The sequence below is a fragment of the Mollisia scopiformis genome (assembly GCF_001500285.1).
Source record: "Mollisia scopiformis unplaced genomic scaffold LY89scaffold_3, whole genome shotgun sequence".
Taxonomy (NCBI): Eukaryota; Fungi; Ascomycota; class Leotiomycetes; order Helotiales; family Mollisiaceae; genus Mollisia; species Mollisia scopiformis.
This window is the reverse complement of record NW_017263583.1, coordinates 1,066,213-1,079,727: the sequence shown is the minus strand read 5'-3', so window position 1 is coordinate 1,079,727 and position 13,515 is coordinate 1,066,213. Positions and strand designations below refer to the sequence as shown.

General features: G+C 49.4%; 4 protein-coding genes across 4 annotated transcripts; 2 read left to right on the top strand and 2 right to left on the bottom strand.

Moving 5' to 3' along the window:
• Nucleotides 1-194: 194 nt before the first annotated feature.
• On the top strand, nucleotides 195-1,297 carry LY89DRAFT_680741 (NAD(P)-binding protein). The gene is made up of 3 exons (XM_018214130.1): nucleotides 195-430; nucleotides 517-729; nucleotides 789-1,297. Exons 1-3 carry the CDS (start codon nucleotides 296-298, stop codon nucleotides 1,233-1,235), a joined length of 795 nt encoding a protein of 264 aa, XP_018076958.1. The 5' UTR covers nucleotides 195-295; the 3' UTR covers nucleotides 1,236-1,297.
• Nucleotides 1,298-3,119: 1,822 nt separating this feature from the next.
• On the top strand, nucleotides 3,120-4,823 carry LY89DRAFT_636788 (uncharacterized protein; the record flags this gene model as incomplete). The annotated part of the gene is made up of 2 exons (XM_018211499.1): nucleotides 3,120-3,182; nucleotides 3,239-4,823. The coding sequence occupies exon 2, from the start codon at nucleotides 3,405-3,407 to the stop codon at nucleotides 4,821-4,823; it is 1,419 nt and encodes a 472-aa protein (XP_018076957.1). The 5' UTR covers nucleotides 3,120-3,182; nucleotides 3,239-3,404.
• Nucleotides 4,824-5,457: 634 nt separating this feature from the next.
• On the bottom strand, nucleotides 5,458-8,481 carry LY89DRAFT_575375 (KAR9-domain-containing protein; the record flags this gene model as incomplete). Its single annotated transcript, XM_018208787.1, has 2 exons — nucleotides 5,458-6,176; nucleotides 6,213-8,481. The coding sequence occupies 2 exons, from the start codon at nucleotides 8,479-8,481 to the stop codon at nucleotides 5,458-5,460; spliced, it is 2,988 nt and encodes a 995-aa protein (XP_018076956.1).
• Nucleotides 8,482-9,935: 1,454 nt separating this feature from the next.
• LY89DRAFT_777678 (uncharacterized protein) lies at nucleotides 9,936-13,509 on the bottom strand. The gene is made up of 2 exons (XM_018222155.1): nucleotides 13,118-13,509; nucleotides 9,936-13,057 (listed from the first exon to the last, which is right to left on the bottom strand). The coding sequence occupies exons 1-2, from the start codon at nucleotides 13,337-13,339 to the stop codon at nucleotides 10,085-10,087; spliced, it is 3,195 nt and encodes a 1,064-aa protein (XP_018076955.1). The 5' UTR covers nucleotides 13,340-13,509; the 3' UTR covers nucleotides 9,936-10,084.
• Between the last annotated feature and the right edge of the window lie 6 nt (nucleotides 13,510-13,515).

Sequence of the window (13,515 nt, the reverse complement as noted above, 5' to 3'; positions counted from 1 at the left end):
CGAAGTCGCCGGTCCCAGACTCGGTCTCTGACGGGGCCCAGTCGATCATCTCACTGGATCCCCTAGGGCATCTCCCCATAAAATACCCCACTATCCCGCTTTCTGGGCGTCGTTTCGTCCCGAAGAGGAAATTCCCCCCATTTCTTCGGCCCGCTTATCGGTGGTGGGGTTAATACTTTTTCAATAGCCGGCCACACTGTTGTTCAATTGCCTGCTTCACTACCTCATACCACTTATTGCGAGACTTTATACGCATTTTGCTTGAGCAATTGATTAAGGAGAGAAAGGAGCAAAGATGGCAGCAGCGTCCGCATTCTCAATGTTCTCTCTCGAGGGCCAGACGGCCATGATTACAGGTGCGACGAGGGGCATTGGACAAGCAGCTGCCGTCGCATTGGCAGAATGCGGGGCAGATATCCTTCTGATACAGGTGTACTATTCTCTCCTTACATTCCTCTCTCTCTCTCTCTCTCTCTCTCTCTTTCTCTTCCAAGCAATTTATTAACGAAAATCCAGCGTGATCGAAGCAACACCGAAACCCAAAAGAAAATCGAAGCCCTAGGTCGAAAAGCTACCATCTACACCGCAGACCTCTCTTCCCAAGAAGAAGTCAAAGCCCTGACTCCAAAAGTGCTGGCAGATGGACACAAGATCTCCATCTTAGTAAACTGTGCCGGGATCCAGAGAAGACACCCTAGCGCCGAATTCCCGGACAATGATTGGAACGAGGTACCTCTCCCTCCCTTCCATTTTCCAAACGAGAGGAAGAGCTAACAGTTTAAAAACAGGTCATCCAAGTAAACCTCACAACAGTCTTCACCCTCTGCCGCGACATCGGCTCGCACATGCTCTCCCTCCCTCCCTCCCCCCTCACCTCCCGCCGCGGCTCGATAATCAACTTCGCCTCGCTACTCACCTTCCAAGGCGGGCTCACCGTGCCCGCGTACGCAGCATCCAAAGGCGCGGTCGCGCAACTCACCAAAGCGCTGGCGAACGAGTGGACCAGTAAGGGTATCACGGTGAACGCGATTGCGCCGGGCTATATCGAGACGGAGATGAATACGGCACTGTTAAAGGATAAGGAACGCTTGAGGAGTATTAGTGAGAGGATTCCGGCCGGGAGGTGGGGAGTTCCCGGGGATTTTAGGGGGAGTGTGGTGTTTTTGGCGAGTGCGGGGAGTGCGTATGTTAGTGGGCATGTTTTGGTTGTTGATGGGGGGTGGATGGGGAGGTAGGTTTGTGTGGGGGGTTGGTTTGTATGTTGGTAGAGTAAAGGGATAGATTGTTTAGATTGGGGTCGTTGTTACTTCTCAATAGAGCTCTTGTATTGGTGTAACCTCAAACTTCGATAAATGGTTGTCGATTCTGTGAAGCTTGATTGATTGTCCTGTGTGCATCTCAGTCTCAGATTTAGCTCATGGCTTGATAGACTACAATCCAACAAACAGGACTCTCCATTTCTGCGCCAAGATATTGTACTCCTTCCCATACTACATCCATCCCCACATAAAACCTAATCTATGCTCGTCCATTACAATTTAATTCTTTTTACTCATCCAAAGCGACCCTCACCCGCTCCCCCCTTTTCCTCGCTCCGCTTACCATCACGTCGACTCCTGAACAAAGCGAGGATTCGTTTTGTAGCTCGATATTGACAACTCTGGACTTCTCTAGAAGTAAGAATATCTTTTCATGGCCATCAAGAGTCCTAAACATACCTAGGTACTGATTGGGATGATCCATAGCAAGGCTTGTACAATGCAAGGCTCCGGGACCCCCTTTTCCCAATTTCGCCCCGCTTAGCGTTATGTATGTCGACCCCTGATTCAAGCGAAGGTAGGGCAAATCGATATTTGATGACTTGGTAGGTACCCTTTCGAGAACCACCATGACTATTATTAATAATCACCAACAGTGTTTACACAACATAAGATGGTACTCTTGATGTAGCTATTATCTCTCTTTGCCGAGCTTCCCAGCCGTGATTCTTTTCCAACTCGGTGTCACGTCAACCGCTGATTTACGAGAAGATAGGTAGGTTGGGAAGTATCTGTTATTGTTTATTGCTGAGCGCAGAGAATAGAGAATAGAGAATGGAGAATAGAGAATAGGAGGGATCTGAGATCCTGCACTGTTAGACTTGGGATTTTGATTTGTTCCGTTGGGTTGATTTGAAATGCCATGTAACTTTGGTATGTACTGTTTGAATATGGCTTCTCGGTTCCATGATTTTGTTTAGAAAGAAATCGGAACAGAGATACAAAAGCTAACGTGGGGTTGTATTCTAAAAAGTGACGCTGACGTCTTGGGGGTTGAAAGGATCTTTGTCACGTCCTACGTTCAGTCTAATAAAGTCAGCTCATGTTGGTTGATGCAATTGGTTCCAAAATGTATGATGGTCAAGAATTGTTGATTTATTGAACTCAAATCGACGGCAATGCCGAATAGAAGTTGACGACGATACTGGACGAAATGGAGGAACAAGTGTCAAGACTTGCCCGATACTGTCGAACATGTCCTGGCAACAGTGCCGCGCTCTGTCATCACAGCAGTTAAAAGCATCATGCACCAGAAAGATCCACTTAGAAGTCTTGGTACCAACTCCGTAGATGAGCACATGTTGAGGGAAAATATGTTATGACTTTACTGCAGATGCATTAAAGCAAAAATGATCGGCGAAACGGCAACCAGCAGGCAAAATGTGACTGCATGGCGGGCACAACTCGTGTCCCTATTATGTTCAATGATTAAATCTGTCTCGGGGCTCTTGTTCAGTCTGCTGATACAAGAGGTCGGAGTTCTCTCAAACTTCTGAAGCAGGCAGGATTGTGGGAGCTTGATGTATGACTGCCTATTCTGCATTACTCCTCAATACTTTTTGGCAAGAATATTGAGCAGAAAAATGGAGGCAGATTAACATCATACTGTAACGATGTTTCGTTGCAGATCCCATGAAGATAATGTAATCAGACTGCCATGATGTCTCTGCGAGATATTAGTGAAGTGCCAGAAGCCTTTTTTTTGGCCAATCATATTTTGTCCCTGTCGCTTGCGTTAAGCTATTCTCGGCTGTTCCACCGCTGACTCGAAAGTCTTCTTCCTCTTCACTCAATTTGCGAAGATCTTCAGAATAGCTTTGTAGTGCTCAACTGGAAGTTGGTTACGGGTTAGTTTCAATCAGTGTATGTTTTATCTTCTTCTTGTGCTTTGAATGCTTCTCAATCTCACGAACACTCAGCATGAAACTCAACTCGAAATGTAGCTTTTGAGAGCGCAATTTCTGAACACTTAAGCAAGTACTCGAGCTCGGAAGTCAGAACTTGCTTCCAGCCATCTGTTCCTCCAGCTGTCAACAAGTCATTCAAGTCGCCTGCCACTCCAAATCCACAACTTAAGACGTCGAAATGTCCTGGAAAGACCCCCGAACAGCAAGTCCAGAAAACTCAATATGGCTCAACTTGCCCGAAGACACATTCCGCCAACATCTAGTAGAACTCGAAGCAAAAACAAACAGCATCCCAATGGACCCCCAAGTCTTCTCCCCCGACGACTGGCTCTCGACCTCAGCACGTGAATCAGAGCAACCACACATCCTCCCACTTGCAACCGAGCAACAAATCGCAGACGACTTCGCCTTCCTAGCAGCCGTGACAGAAGGCGCTCAAAGTGTAGCAGCCGTATGTCTCGAAGAACGCCATTCCCCCACCCCAAGCCTCACCCTCCGCTTCGCAACCCTGGATAGTCTCCTCAACTCCAACATTAAAGACGGCCTCCAATCCATCCTTCAAATCCTAATTGAACACGCCTCTAACTCAACAACCACCAACCCACCTGTAGTCGAAAAACTCCTAGAAATAATAATCAAACTCCACCACCCCCGCCTCCTCGCCCGCCTCCGCTCCACAAAATGGTCCAAACCAACCTACCTCTCCAAATCCCACAAAAAGCCCCTCTACGCCGACATCCCCAACCTTCTCCACCGCCTCTCATTCCTCTTTTCCAAATCCGAGAAAGCTCTCCTCGCAACCATAAAAACCAACCTCCAAACCCTCCACACCCTCTACTCGACCTTCGAAACTCTCCCCTCCTCCACTGACCACTCCTCCCTACACCACCTAATAACAACCAGCTGCACCATCCTCAACCACCCCTCCACAAAACAATTCTCCCAACGCTTAGTCTCTAGCCAAAAAACCCGCAAACCAACACCCCAAGTCGCATCCGCGCTCAAAACCCTCCGCCAAATAGAAAAAATAGCCTCCTACCGCCGCGTCGCCACGTCCCTCCTCAAAGCATCCACCACATACCGCTCTCTCTTCTCTAACCTCCGCATAGCCTTCCTCGCTCCCTATACCGCCATCCCAACAACCATCGCTTATGAGTCCTGGGCAAAGACGCTTCATGTACACGCTGAGGTCCAACTCGCCGTCTTCTACGACCTTCAAACCACCTCTAATTCCTCCACCTCCCCCGATGCCCCGAGACCAAGAGCAATAGGCACCAGCAAATGGCTCTGCTACCTCTGCTACCGCTTCCTTGTTTCCCACGGGCGATTCTTCCCGTCGAAGACGCACGGGCGGGTATTTGATCAGTGGACGGTTCCTGATTTAGTTGAGTATGGGGACGGGGTGAGGGAGAGGTATAGGGGGGTTGTGAGGGAAGTGGATGAGGTGGTTAGGAGGGAGAGTGGGGAGATTGGGGAGGGGGTGGAGGAAGGGTGGAGGTTGATGCCTATGACTAGTGTTGATTTGGGGCCTTGGGGGGAGGAGGGGATGGGGGTGGCTAGGGAAGGAGAGAGGGTTGAGGGTGGGGTTGCAGGGTGAGTGAAGATGTATGGTTGTGAGCGAGACTCGAGAGGCTTGAGACTGGAAAAATGTCCCACGAGCCCCTGGATTTGTAATAACCCAAAGATGAGGGACTGGAATCTCACTAGCATTTTGCAGCACGCGGATTCACAAAAGTAGACTCAGACCAAAGGGTATCACATTCTGGATTAACGTACTGTGCATCCTATCTTACACAGACAGCCATGGTATCTTCCTCCCCTTTTCTTTTACCTTAGCCACTCACACCAATCTCTCAAAACATCCCCACCCGCGGCATTCTTTCTTTCTTTCTTCCGTGCCTGCACGCATATTTACACCTCACAGATGTCCTTCTCTCGTCTTCTCCATAAAAAAACACAACCTTAAAATGCCCTAAAAGTCGCTTCGCTAAGAAAATCCATCAAGTTCAATGAACGCTCGACTTGAGTCGAAGAATAGAAGAGAAGATCGCTTTATAACCCACACAAAAAGTTGGACGCCGTCATTCAAATGTGAGAAACGCCGGATAGGGAACCAAGTGAACCATTTTCAACCTCAACTTCGTGAGGTTCGTCTTTCAAAACATAGGACCGATCACAATCCGGGTCCTGGAAAGACATTTTGAAGCGAGTGACGGAATGGAAAGAAAGCTTCATTTCCAAGGTTGTTTGTTCTCGTTGCTTTTATTGCTGCTAGCGCCGCTGTTCGCTCTCATCGCACTCGCAGCTCCTGCTATGGCCTGAGGCGACTCTCTGCCGGTCACACCAGAGCTTTGTCTACCTCTGGGCTGAGGTAGCAGACTGACACGTCTATTTCCAGCCAACGAACTTGCAGGTCTGGTGGGTTTTGACAGGGGACTGCTGAGTGAGGTTGGATCGCTAGACTTTGGTTGAAGAGAGGCTCGACGATTTGCGGAAGTAGAGCTGAGGGCTGACATAGAGGATTGGGTAGTGAGGTGTCGAGGACGAGTAGCTGGTGAATTTTGAGAAAGCACTTGTTGAGAGTAAGGACCCGGACTAGCGAGTCGATCTCGAAATGCCAAACGAGAGTTAGATGTGCGAGATGGTGTTGTCTCTGGAGCTGGGGATGCAGTATTGTCTCGGCTAAGTGGTGATCGAAGTGGTATCTTGGATTCGCTTGCTCGGTTCTGATGAGCTGAGGGAGGTTTGCTGGTACGTGCATGCGGGCTGGGTGTTGTCAAGCTCAAAGGCTTGAAGTTGTGCCCGATCGGGGTGCCAGTGGTATTCACACTCGAGTTCCAGCGCGGCCTACCGTCCGGCATGTGGGTCAGTGAAGGCCGTGGCAGACGATTCCCTGTCGGGGTTGCAGATCCTTGTCTGGATGAACCTGGCGATGGAGAAGCCTGTGGTGCTGGGGCAGCTATATTAGAAAGGCGACTGGTGAGACCCTTTCGAGGAAGTTGGCTCGTGTTTGATGGCATGCTGACATTTCTTCTGCCACCAGGTTGTGGTAGACTACTTTTGCTGTTCGATCGCACCTTGCCGTTCTGAATTGGAGTCATATGTTCAGGTCCAGCCAGTCCAGTCATTACTACCGACGAAGCCGGTGAGCTTCCAGGGGTATCATAAAGACTTCCAACTGTACTTCTGTCATTGGATAGCATGCTAGAGATTGAATCTCTGAGTTGTTGATTCTTCTTGTCGGCTTGGATATCGTCCAAAATGTGGTCGAGCTCGGCCATTTGTTCCTTCAAAGCTTCCCATTTCCTCTGCATCTCAGAGTGTAGTCGTAGGATCTCGCCATTAACAGTTAACCTATCTTTTACACCTCTCTCGATGATGGACAAGACTCTTTCAATCGCAGGACCATAATGCAACTTCTTGGCCTCATAGCTCTCGATCTTTTTGCCCATGGAAGCAGGGTTCTCGAGGTGAGTTCCGGCGTCTACAGCTTCCTTGAGCTTTACCACGCTACGATCCACGGACTCGTACATCTTCTGAGCTTGTCGACCAGCTCCTCTGAACACCAATACCCAGCGGTCCTCGCCCAACTCTCTCCGTAACGATTCGGCATCTTTCTCCAACTTCTTCCAGCTGCTTTCGAGTCCTTCTCGTCTCGTCTCCAATTCTTCACAAGCACTTGGGAAGATTTTCTCTGCTCTATAGTGAAAGGTCGACAGTCTCATAGGAAGGAAGTCCAACGAGGCTCGCAGAGGTTGCATCCTGGCGAACAATGCGAGTAAGCTCGAGTCATCCTGAACCATTGTTGAGGGATTCGGTGAGTTTGGCGAAAGAGGGAAAGAAGCTGGTACGCTGAATCGATTGTTGGCATGCAATCTTGTCTTCGACGGCGGTGTCTCCTCAACAATGGTCTCGAGTTCGTTGATGTCAAGTCCACCTTCCCCACCAGTTTCCAACAATAGAGACTTATGTCTCTTCTCCTCCATCTCGAAGACCAATCGGGCCAGCACATCCACTTCATTACCAATATCACCTAGTACAGTATTCCATAGTTCCTCCCATTCCATAGCAATCTCAACAGAGTTCTTCACCGCTTTTAGAGTGTTCTTGATCTTTTCCCATTCAGCAAGAATTGTCTCGACTTGTAGCACCACTTTCTTCAACTCATCCGCGGAGACGGTAGAAATATCGGGTCGGCCTTGTAGAGATTCGATCGCTGAAACGTAGACATTAATCAACTCTTCAAATCGTGTGATGGCATTGTCGACTTCTGCGAGACCTTCCCTGCCGCCTGCTGCGGCCCACTCCACATCATCTTCACCGTCTAATCCGGCAATAACCTCAGAGGCCTTTGATATCCAGCTTCGTATTTGTTCAGCCGCTCCCATCAATGCCTTGGAGGCAGCCTTCGAATTAGGTATAGCCGAAACTTTCGTAGAGAGAGACTCGGCATCAGGCAATTGTAAGGAGGTCAATTGTGCAAGTTGGTTCGCAAATGAGACGCGCGAAAGCGTGTATATCGATCCCGCTCGCTGCAGGCCAAAGGGGTTGAAATATGATTGAACATCTCCTGTGAATTCGGCAGGTGTTGTCCCTCCAGGAGGTGTGTCCTTTGCCAGAGGAGGCGGTGGGATCTCGTCATCTGGAGGAGGCTCTCGTTCAAAGTGTGCTTGTTTCGTATCTGACAATGCTTTCGTACCATTTCCGTTCGTATGCTCTGGCAGTCGGTACTTCTGCGAGTCCATGTCTACTTCCTCTGCATGTGTGGTCATGGCCCGATCCCCCGAGCTCACGGATGCAGTTCGACGTGTTCCACCCTCCAAAACTCGTGTGTCGACAACTATGTTTTCGTTATAACTCCCTCCTGTAGGTTGCGGCGTGAGGTAGCCGCTCGCACCGCTCCACGCCCTCCCACGCGGTTGGATGATCGGTGTTGTCGTGGAATTGGCCTGATGGCTGTGGTCGAGCTTCGAAATGTGGTCCTTATCGATCCTGCCGACCTCATTCGAAGGAGAGCGACTGTTGGATTTGTTTGAGTCTTTGCCAAAGCCCAGAGCTTTCAAACGCGCAGCGAGGCCAGGCGAAGGCTTGCGCGCCCGTGGTTTGTTGCGTTGGTCGGCGTCTTGTGTCGAGGAGAGTTCTGAACTAGCAAGTTGCTGTTGGTGCTGCAGGTCAGTCGAGCTGGAGTTGCTGCCGGACCAGGGTGCCTTCAAAAAACTGTCTGAGCGAGAAAGCGTTCCAATCGAGGCTGTCATTCTTCGCGATTGATGGAAGACCGGTGCGTGCTTTTTCCTGCTCTCCAGTAATCCAGGGTCCTAGGTGATATCGACGCTCGGGATTTTCTCTGAGAGTTTGGGAATTTGAAGGCGCACAGCGACGAGGACGGTCTCAAGGGGCGCAGAGAGCGTGGCTTTCCCCCAGATGTCGGGCAGGGGTCTTCTCTAATTTAATGTCCAGTCCCAAGGCCGTCGGCACTCTGCTGTGCTGGGCTGGATTCTTGGAGACGAGAAGACCAGGACGCCGATTGCTGAAATTAAGAAGGACAATGACCAGCACGGCTCTTGGGTACGAAGGACTGTATTGTTCTTTTCGTCCCGACGCGTCGCGCAGCAGGCAGACAACGGAATGGTTAACACGCTATGAATACGGGTATATGTACGGACAAGCTGGATTGGGTGGGCTGCTGGTGGTTGCAGGTAGTGGTTAATCTATTCTGGCTGGCGGCGAAGGGTTTCGCGTTTTGGTTTGCATCTGCAGTGGCAGTAGTGAGTGGCAGGGCAGGGCAAGAGCGAATGTAGTGTCTGTATGTATGCCTGTACTGTGCATGCGGGAGAGGGTACATGAATGGACAATGGGAGAAATGCACCTGGCGATGTATCTGTGTGCGACGAATATACTGGTACTGGTACCGGTACACGGTATGACGAACTGCTTGAAGATGACAACTAGCTAGAATATCTGGTACTGGTACGAGTACAAGTACCGCACCGGACTGTATCCCCTCACAAAGAATGAACCATATCGGCGCTAGTATATGTTTCAGTTCCAGGAAACAACCACTTTAGAGACGGGCATCGCCACCAAAGCTTCTTCAGAACTTCCGGCCAAACGGTCTGGGTGGAGGCTTCGTGCATTGATGCCGTCGCCCAGGGAACTTAATCGACATCACGTGTAGGACATCGCAATTGAAGTATCACACGATATCTCCTGTACAGTGCCTCGAGATGGCTGCAGATCTTTGCTCAGCTCAAGCGGCAGGTATGCAGTGAAAAAGGAGAGGTGACGAAATACCATCCTTTGCAGCAACGTTGGGAGAATAGGCATTCATGGCAAACCCCCTGCATTAGCTTCATCACACATTGAGGTTACCTAGTCAATTACCATTCGACATAAGCAATTGTCGAAGAAGAGAGAGAGGACTTTCCAACTTGAATGTCTCGACCTTTTATCCCGCATCTGACACATCGTGAGGATTTTTCTGCGTCATCATTCCGTGAGTAGGAGTGGATATGTCTCAAAATGCCCCGATACTTCTGATACATCGTCCCACGTACCCCACGATGTACCACTTCAGTAATTGGATGTCCGACATTGAAAATTTGCATGTTTTGTGGTATGATGTCCAGTCCAGTGATAGACAATCCAATCAATAGAATGTTTGTACACCTTTCTTCGGACGATCCAAGGTCTAATATTTTTAGCCTGTTGAGGAAAAGCTAGCAATTAGAGAATGTAGCAGACGATTTTTGTATTTTCTCTACGTCTTCCGCGCACCTATCATAATACATGTTTGCGCACACCTGGTATCGAACTCCACCGCTTAACTTTGCCATAAATATCATCACAATTACATTTTCATCAGGAAGTCTCCCCCCACACTCCACTCAATTCGACTGCTAAGTTGACGACCGTACTGACGCTCCAGAGAATTATCAAACCCCATCCAATCCTTCTACTCATTATCCATTTGTTCATCGGGACTGCAATCAATAGACCGACGAGGGTCACCAGCAAGGTGATCCCACTAACCATTAGTGTCCCACTCACCTCGATTTCGTATGGCTTGTATTTGAGCTTCTTGTCCGGATGCTTCGCATGCTTGCTGTTTGCCTGCGTGATAGTCATGTACAGTCCACTGAGTCCAATGCCGAGTAAGATGTTGAGCATCGGGCCGCCAAAACAAGCCGATAGAGCCATGACTGGATATCCAAGTCTTGCGACGGTAATGTCTGCGACTAAATCTCCTAGCGAATTTCCTACCGCGAAAATCGTGAGACCCAAGATGGCATCGGATATTCCAAGAATGACGCCAATTGCTTTTAGAACACCAACAACCTCATTAGCGATGGTTGAGATCCATGCAATAGCAACGACGAAGCCCAAGAAGCACAGAAGGAATCTGTATTTTGGAGGCTTGGTAGGCGTAGTTGTTAGGAGCAAGACTGCAAAAGCAACCAGAGATCCAAGTAAAGAGTACATGACCATCTGAACAAGGAGCCGAGCATCGCCATCCGCATCGTTGGCCCAAACGATGATCATTACAAACAGTGGAGCTGTGAATATCTGTACCGCAACGAGCCATCGGTTCCAATCTGATGAGTCAAGGGTCGAACATTCAGAAGTGCCTTCGATATGGCCAATGGAGTTTTGTTTCGACGGTAATGGTAACGAATGAGGATTATGGTGTGAGCTTTCTGCCGTAACAGCTACTGCAGCTGTATTATGTCCGCTGTAGCCTCTAAGCTGTGGTGATCGTGGATGAGAGTGAGGATCTGTTGCTCTTCTATAGCGAATCCATTCGGGTTCAGCTTCCAGAGAAGGACTATCTGGAACGAGCATAGGTATGGTGCCGCTTCTGGACCTTGAGTGGGATGTATGAGATAACTGCCTCTCATTGAGGATTTCATCAGACTCATCTTCCTTAGATTCAGACTCGACCACAGGAAGGGTAACAGCCAAAAGGAAGATACTCGGCGCCGAGACAACGCTGACGAACTTGTCCCAAATGGATTTCTCTCGCCAAGTATACAGCGTGGGAAATAAGGTCGACGCAAGCGTGTGAGGACTTGGTAACCAACGGTAAGGCCACCATTTTATAGGCTTCTGTTCGTACTCGAGATCATGACTATGTGTATTATATAGTGACTCGGGAGTCATAGTCGCTTCAGGAAGAACAAGACTGGGAGCCCTGGAACTAACGGCTGACATTGGCAAAGGTGAATCTGTGTATGCGGGAAATGGAACTACAGGAGATAGGATACGTGAATGCGAGCTGTCTCGCGAAGCACTATTCGGGATTGTAAGTCGGGGACGCTCAATGGGTCTCGAGCGAGACTTTGGGGAGTCTTGTGGAGAGTCCACAGCTGATTCAGGATGGTCCTTGAAAAAGTCCACACGAAGATGTCTTGCGCCAGGGAATCCCTCATCAGGCGGAGCAAGAGTATCGCGTTTGGGCCTCTCTCTAGACGGTGCAGGACTGACTTCTCGCGAGCCTCCAAACGATGGAGGAGGCGATAGAGAAAAGGTTGGGGAAGGCGGAACGGGCCCTGACGATGAATGCGCACCGGACATTGAATCAGAAGCCGGAACTTCTAGATTTCTTGGAAATGTCGGTGTTGCAGCTACGATACCAATGTCTGGTATTTTGGCCACACTGAATGCCGCAGGATCGGTAGGTTTCATGATAGCAGCATCGTTCATAGACACAGCTCTTGTTCTGGTTGATGGTCCAGCTTTCGATAAAGCATCTTGATCCTCAGCTGCAGTTACTACAATGCTGGAAGCATGATCTGAATACGGTTCCGGCTCCGACGAATGTCCATCGTATTGGCTAGTGGGATCATCTGAATATCGGCGAAGGTGTATGGGTCGATGAGAACCACGGGATTTTTGGAGTGATGACAGGACCGATCTGAACTCCAGGGCACCAACCAAACTAGGTCGGATTGGAGTAATGGTGTTTCTGCGATGACCAGAAGGTCTTGTTACTCGCATACTGCTAGCCATCTCCGCAGCAAGCTGCCTGCCTTCATCCCCGTCATCACTTTCGTCGTCCACGTGAGGACCAAGAAGCGGACTACCGCCGCGTTCTAAGGCTCCGAAATCCTCGACCTGACTAGTTCTCCTTTCTCCTGCAGGTGCATCTTCATCATCGCTATCTTCTTCGGAAACTTCAAGCTCCTCATTCGTGGCTGCGAGATAATGACCGCGAGCAGCGGCATCCCTCTCACGGCGCCTGCGTCGCTGCCCCAGATACCAATGCCATAAGACAACGATCACCACATAGAAGAGGTAAAAGCCAACCATGACAGAACACTCCCACATATGTAGACGTCCGTCGGCAAGAAATACCATACTGAAACTAGCGGCAATAATGAAAAACCCGACATCTCTGACGAATGTTTTCTTGCCGACTTTGAACTCACGTACCAATGCCATTGATCCAGCAACGACAGCAGTGATAAAGCCAGCCGCACCGATCAGTTCTCCGATAGCCAAACTCCCACTATGTGAACTCATAGCTGCAAAGGTAGAGAATACGTCGGGGCTACCATTGCCGAATGCTAGAAAAGTAACACCAGCCATGCTCTCACTCATCCCAAGTATTGAGGCGATAGTACTAAGGTTGATGCAAAAGAAATCGGAGGCGGCGATGCCAATCGTAGTGAAGAGAAGTGCAAGCCATAGTGATAGTATCGTGAATGCGACCGGTTTTGCTTTCGGCAGACTGCAATAATAGAGGGAGAGGTAGGAGAAGAGACCTGCTTCTTCGTCGGGGCAATTGGCCTTAATGAAAGCACATTTGTCTTCGGCATGATGAACAAGTCGGCACTGCGAAGAGGTAGGTTAACATAAGTGGCACAAAAAGCCAGAATACAAGATCCCACGAACCTCTTCATCCCTCTTTACTAGTCGTGTGACATCCAACTCTTCCAAAGCCCGTCGCTGTGCAACTCCATATTGTGTTCCATGTCGGAATTTTGCACTCTGATCAGCGACCAAGCTTATGACAGTGAACAGACACAAGCAGAGGACTGTGATGTAAAATGCTTGGAATCGGAACTTCCTGTGCAAGGTGCGCCTCGGCAGCGCATTCAAGGATATTTGCTGCATAGTACAAGATACATGTTCCGCCAAGTAGCTGTGTAGCTGTGGAGGTCGAGGCGTACAAAGAGCGAGTCAATTAACAGGAGTCACACAGATATTTGAACATGGTGAATGTGATTGAGGTCGACGAGACTTGGAACTGCCAGCCAAGACCTTCCATGCGGCGAATCTTCGAATGGCGA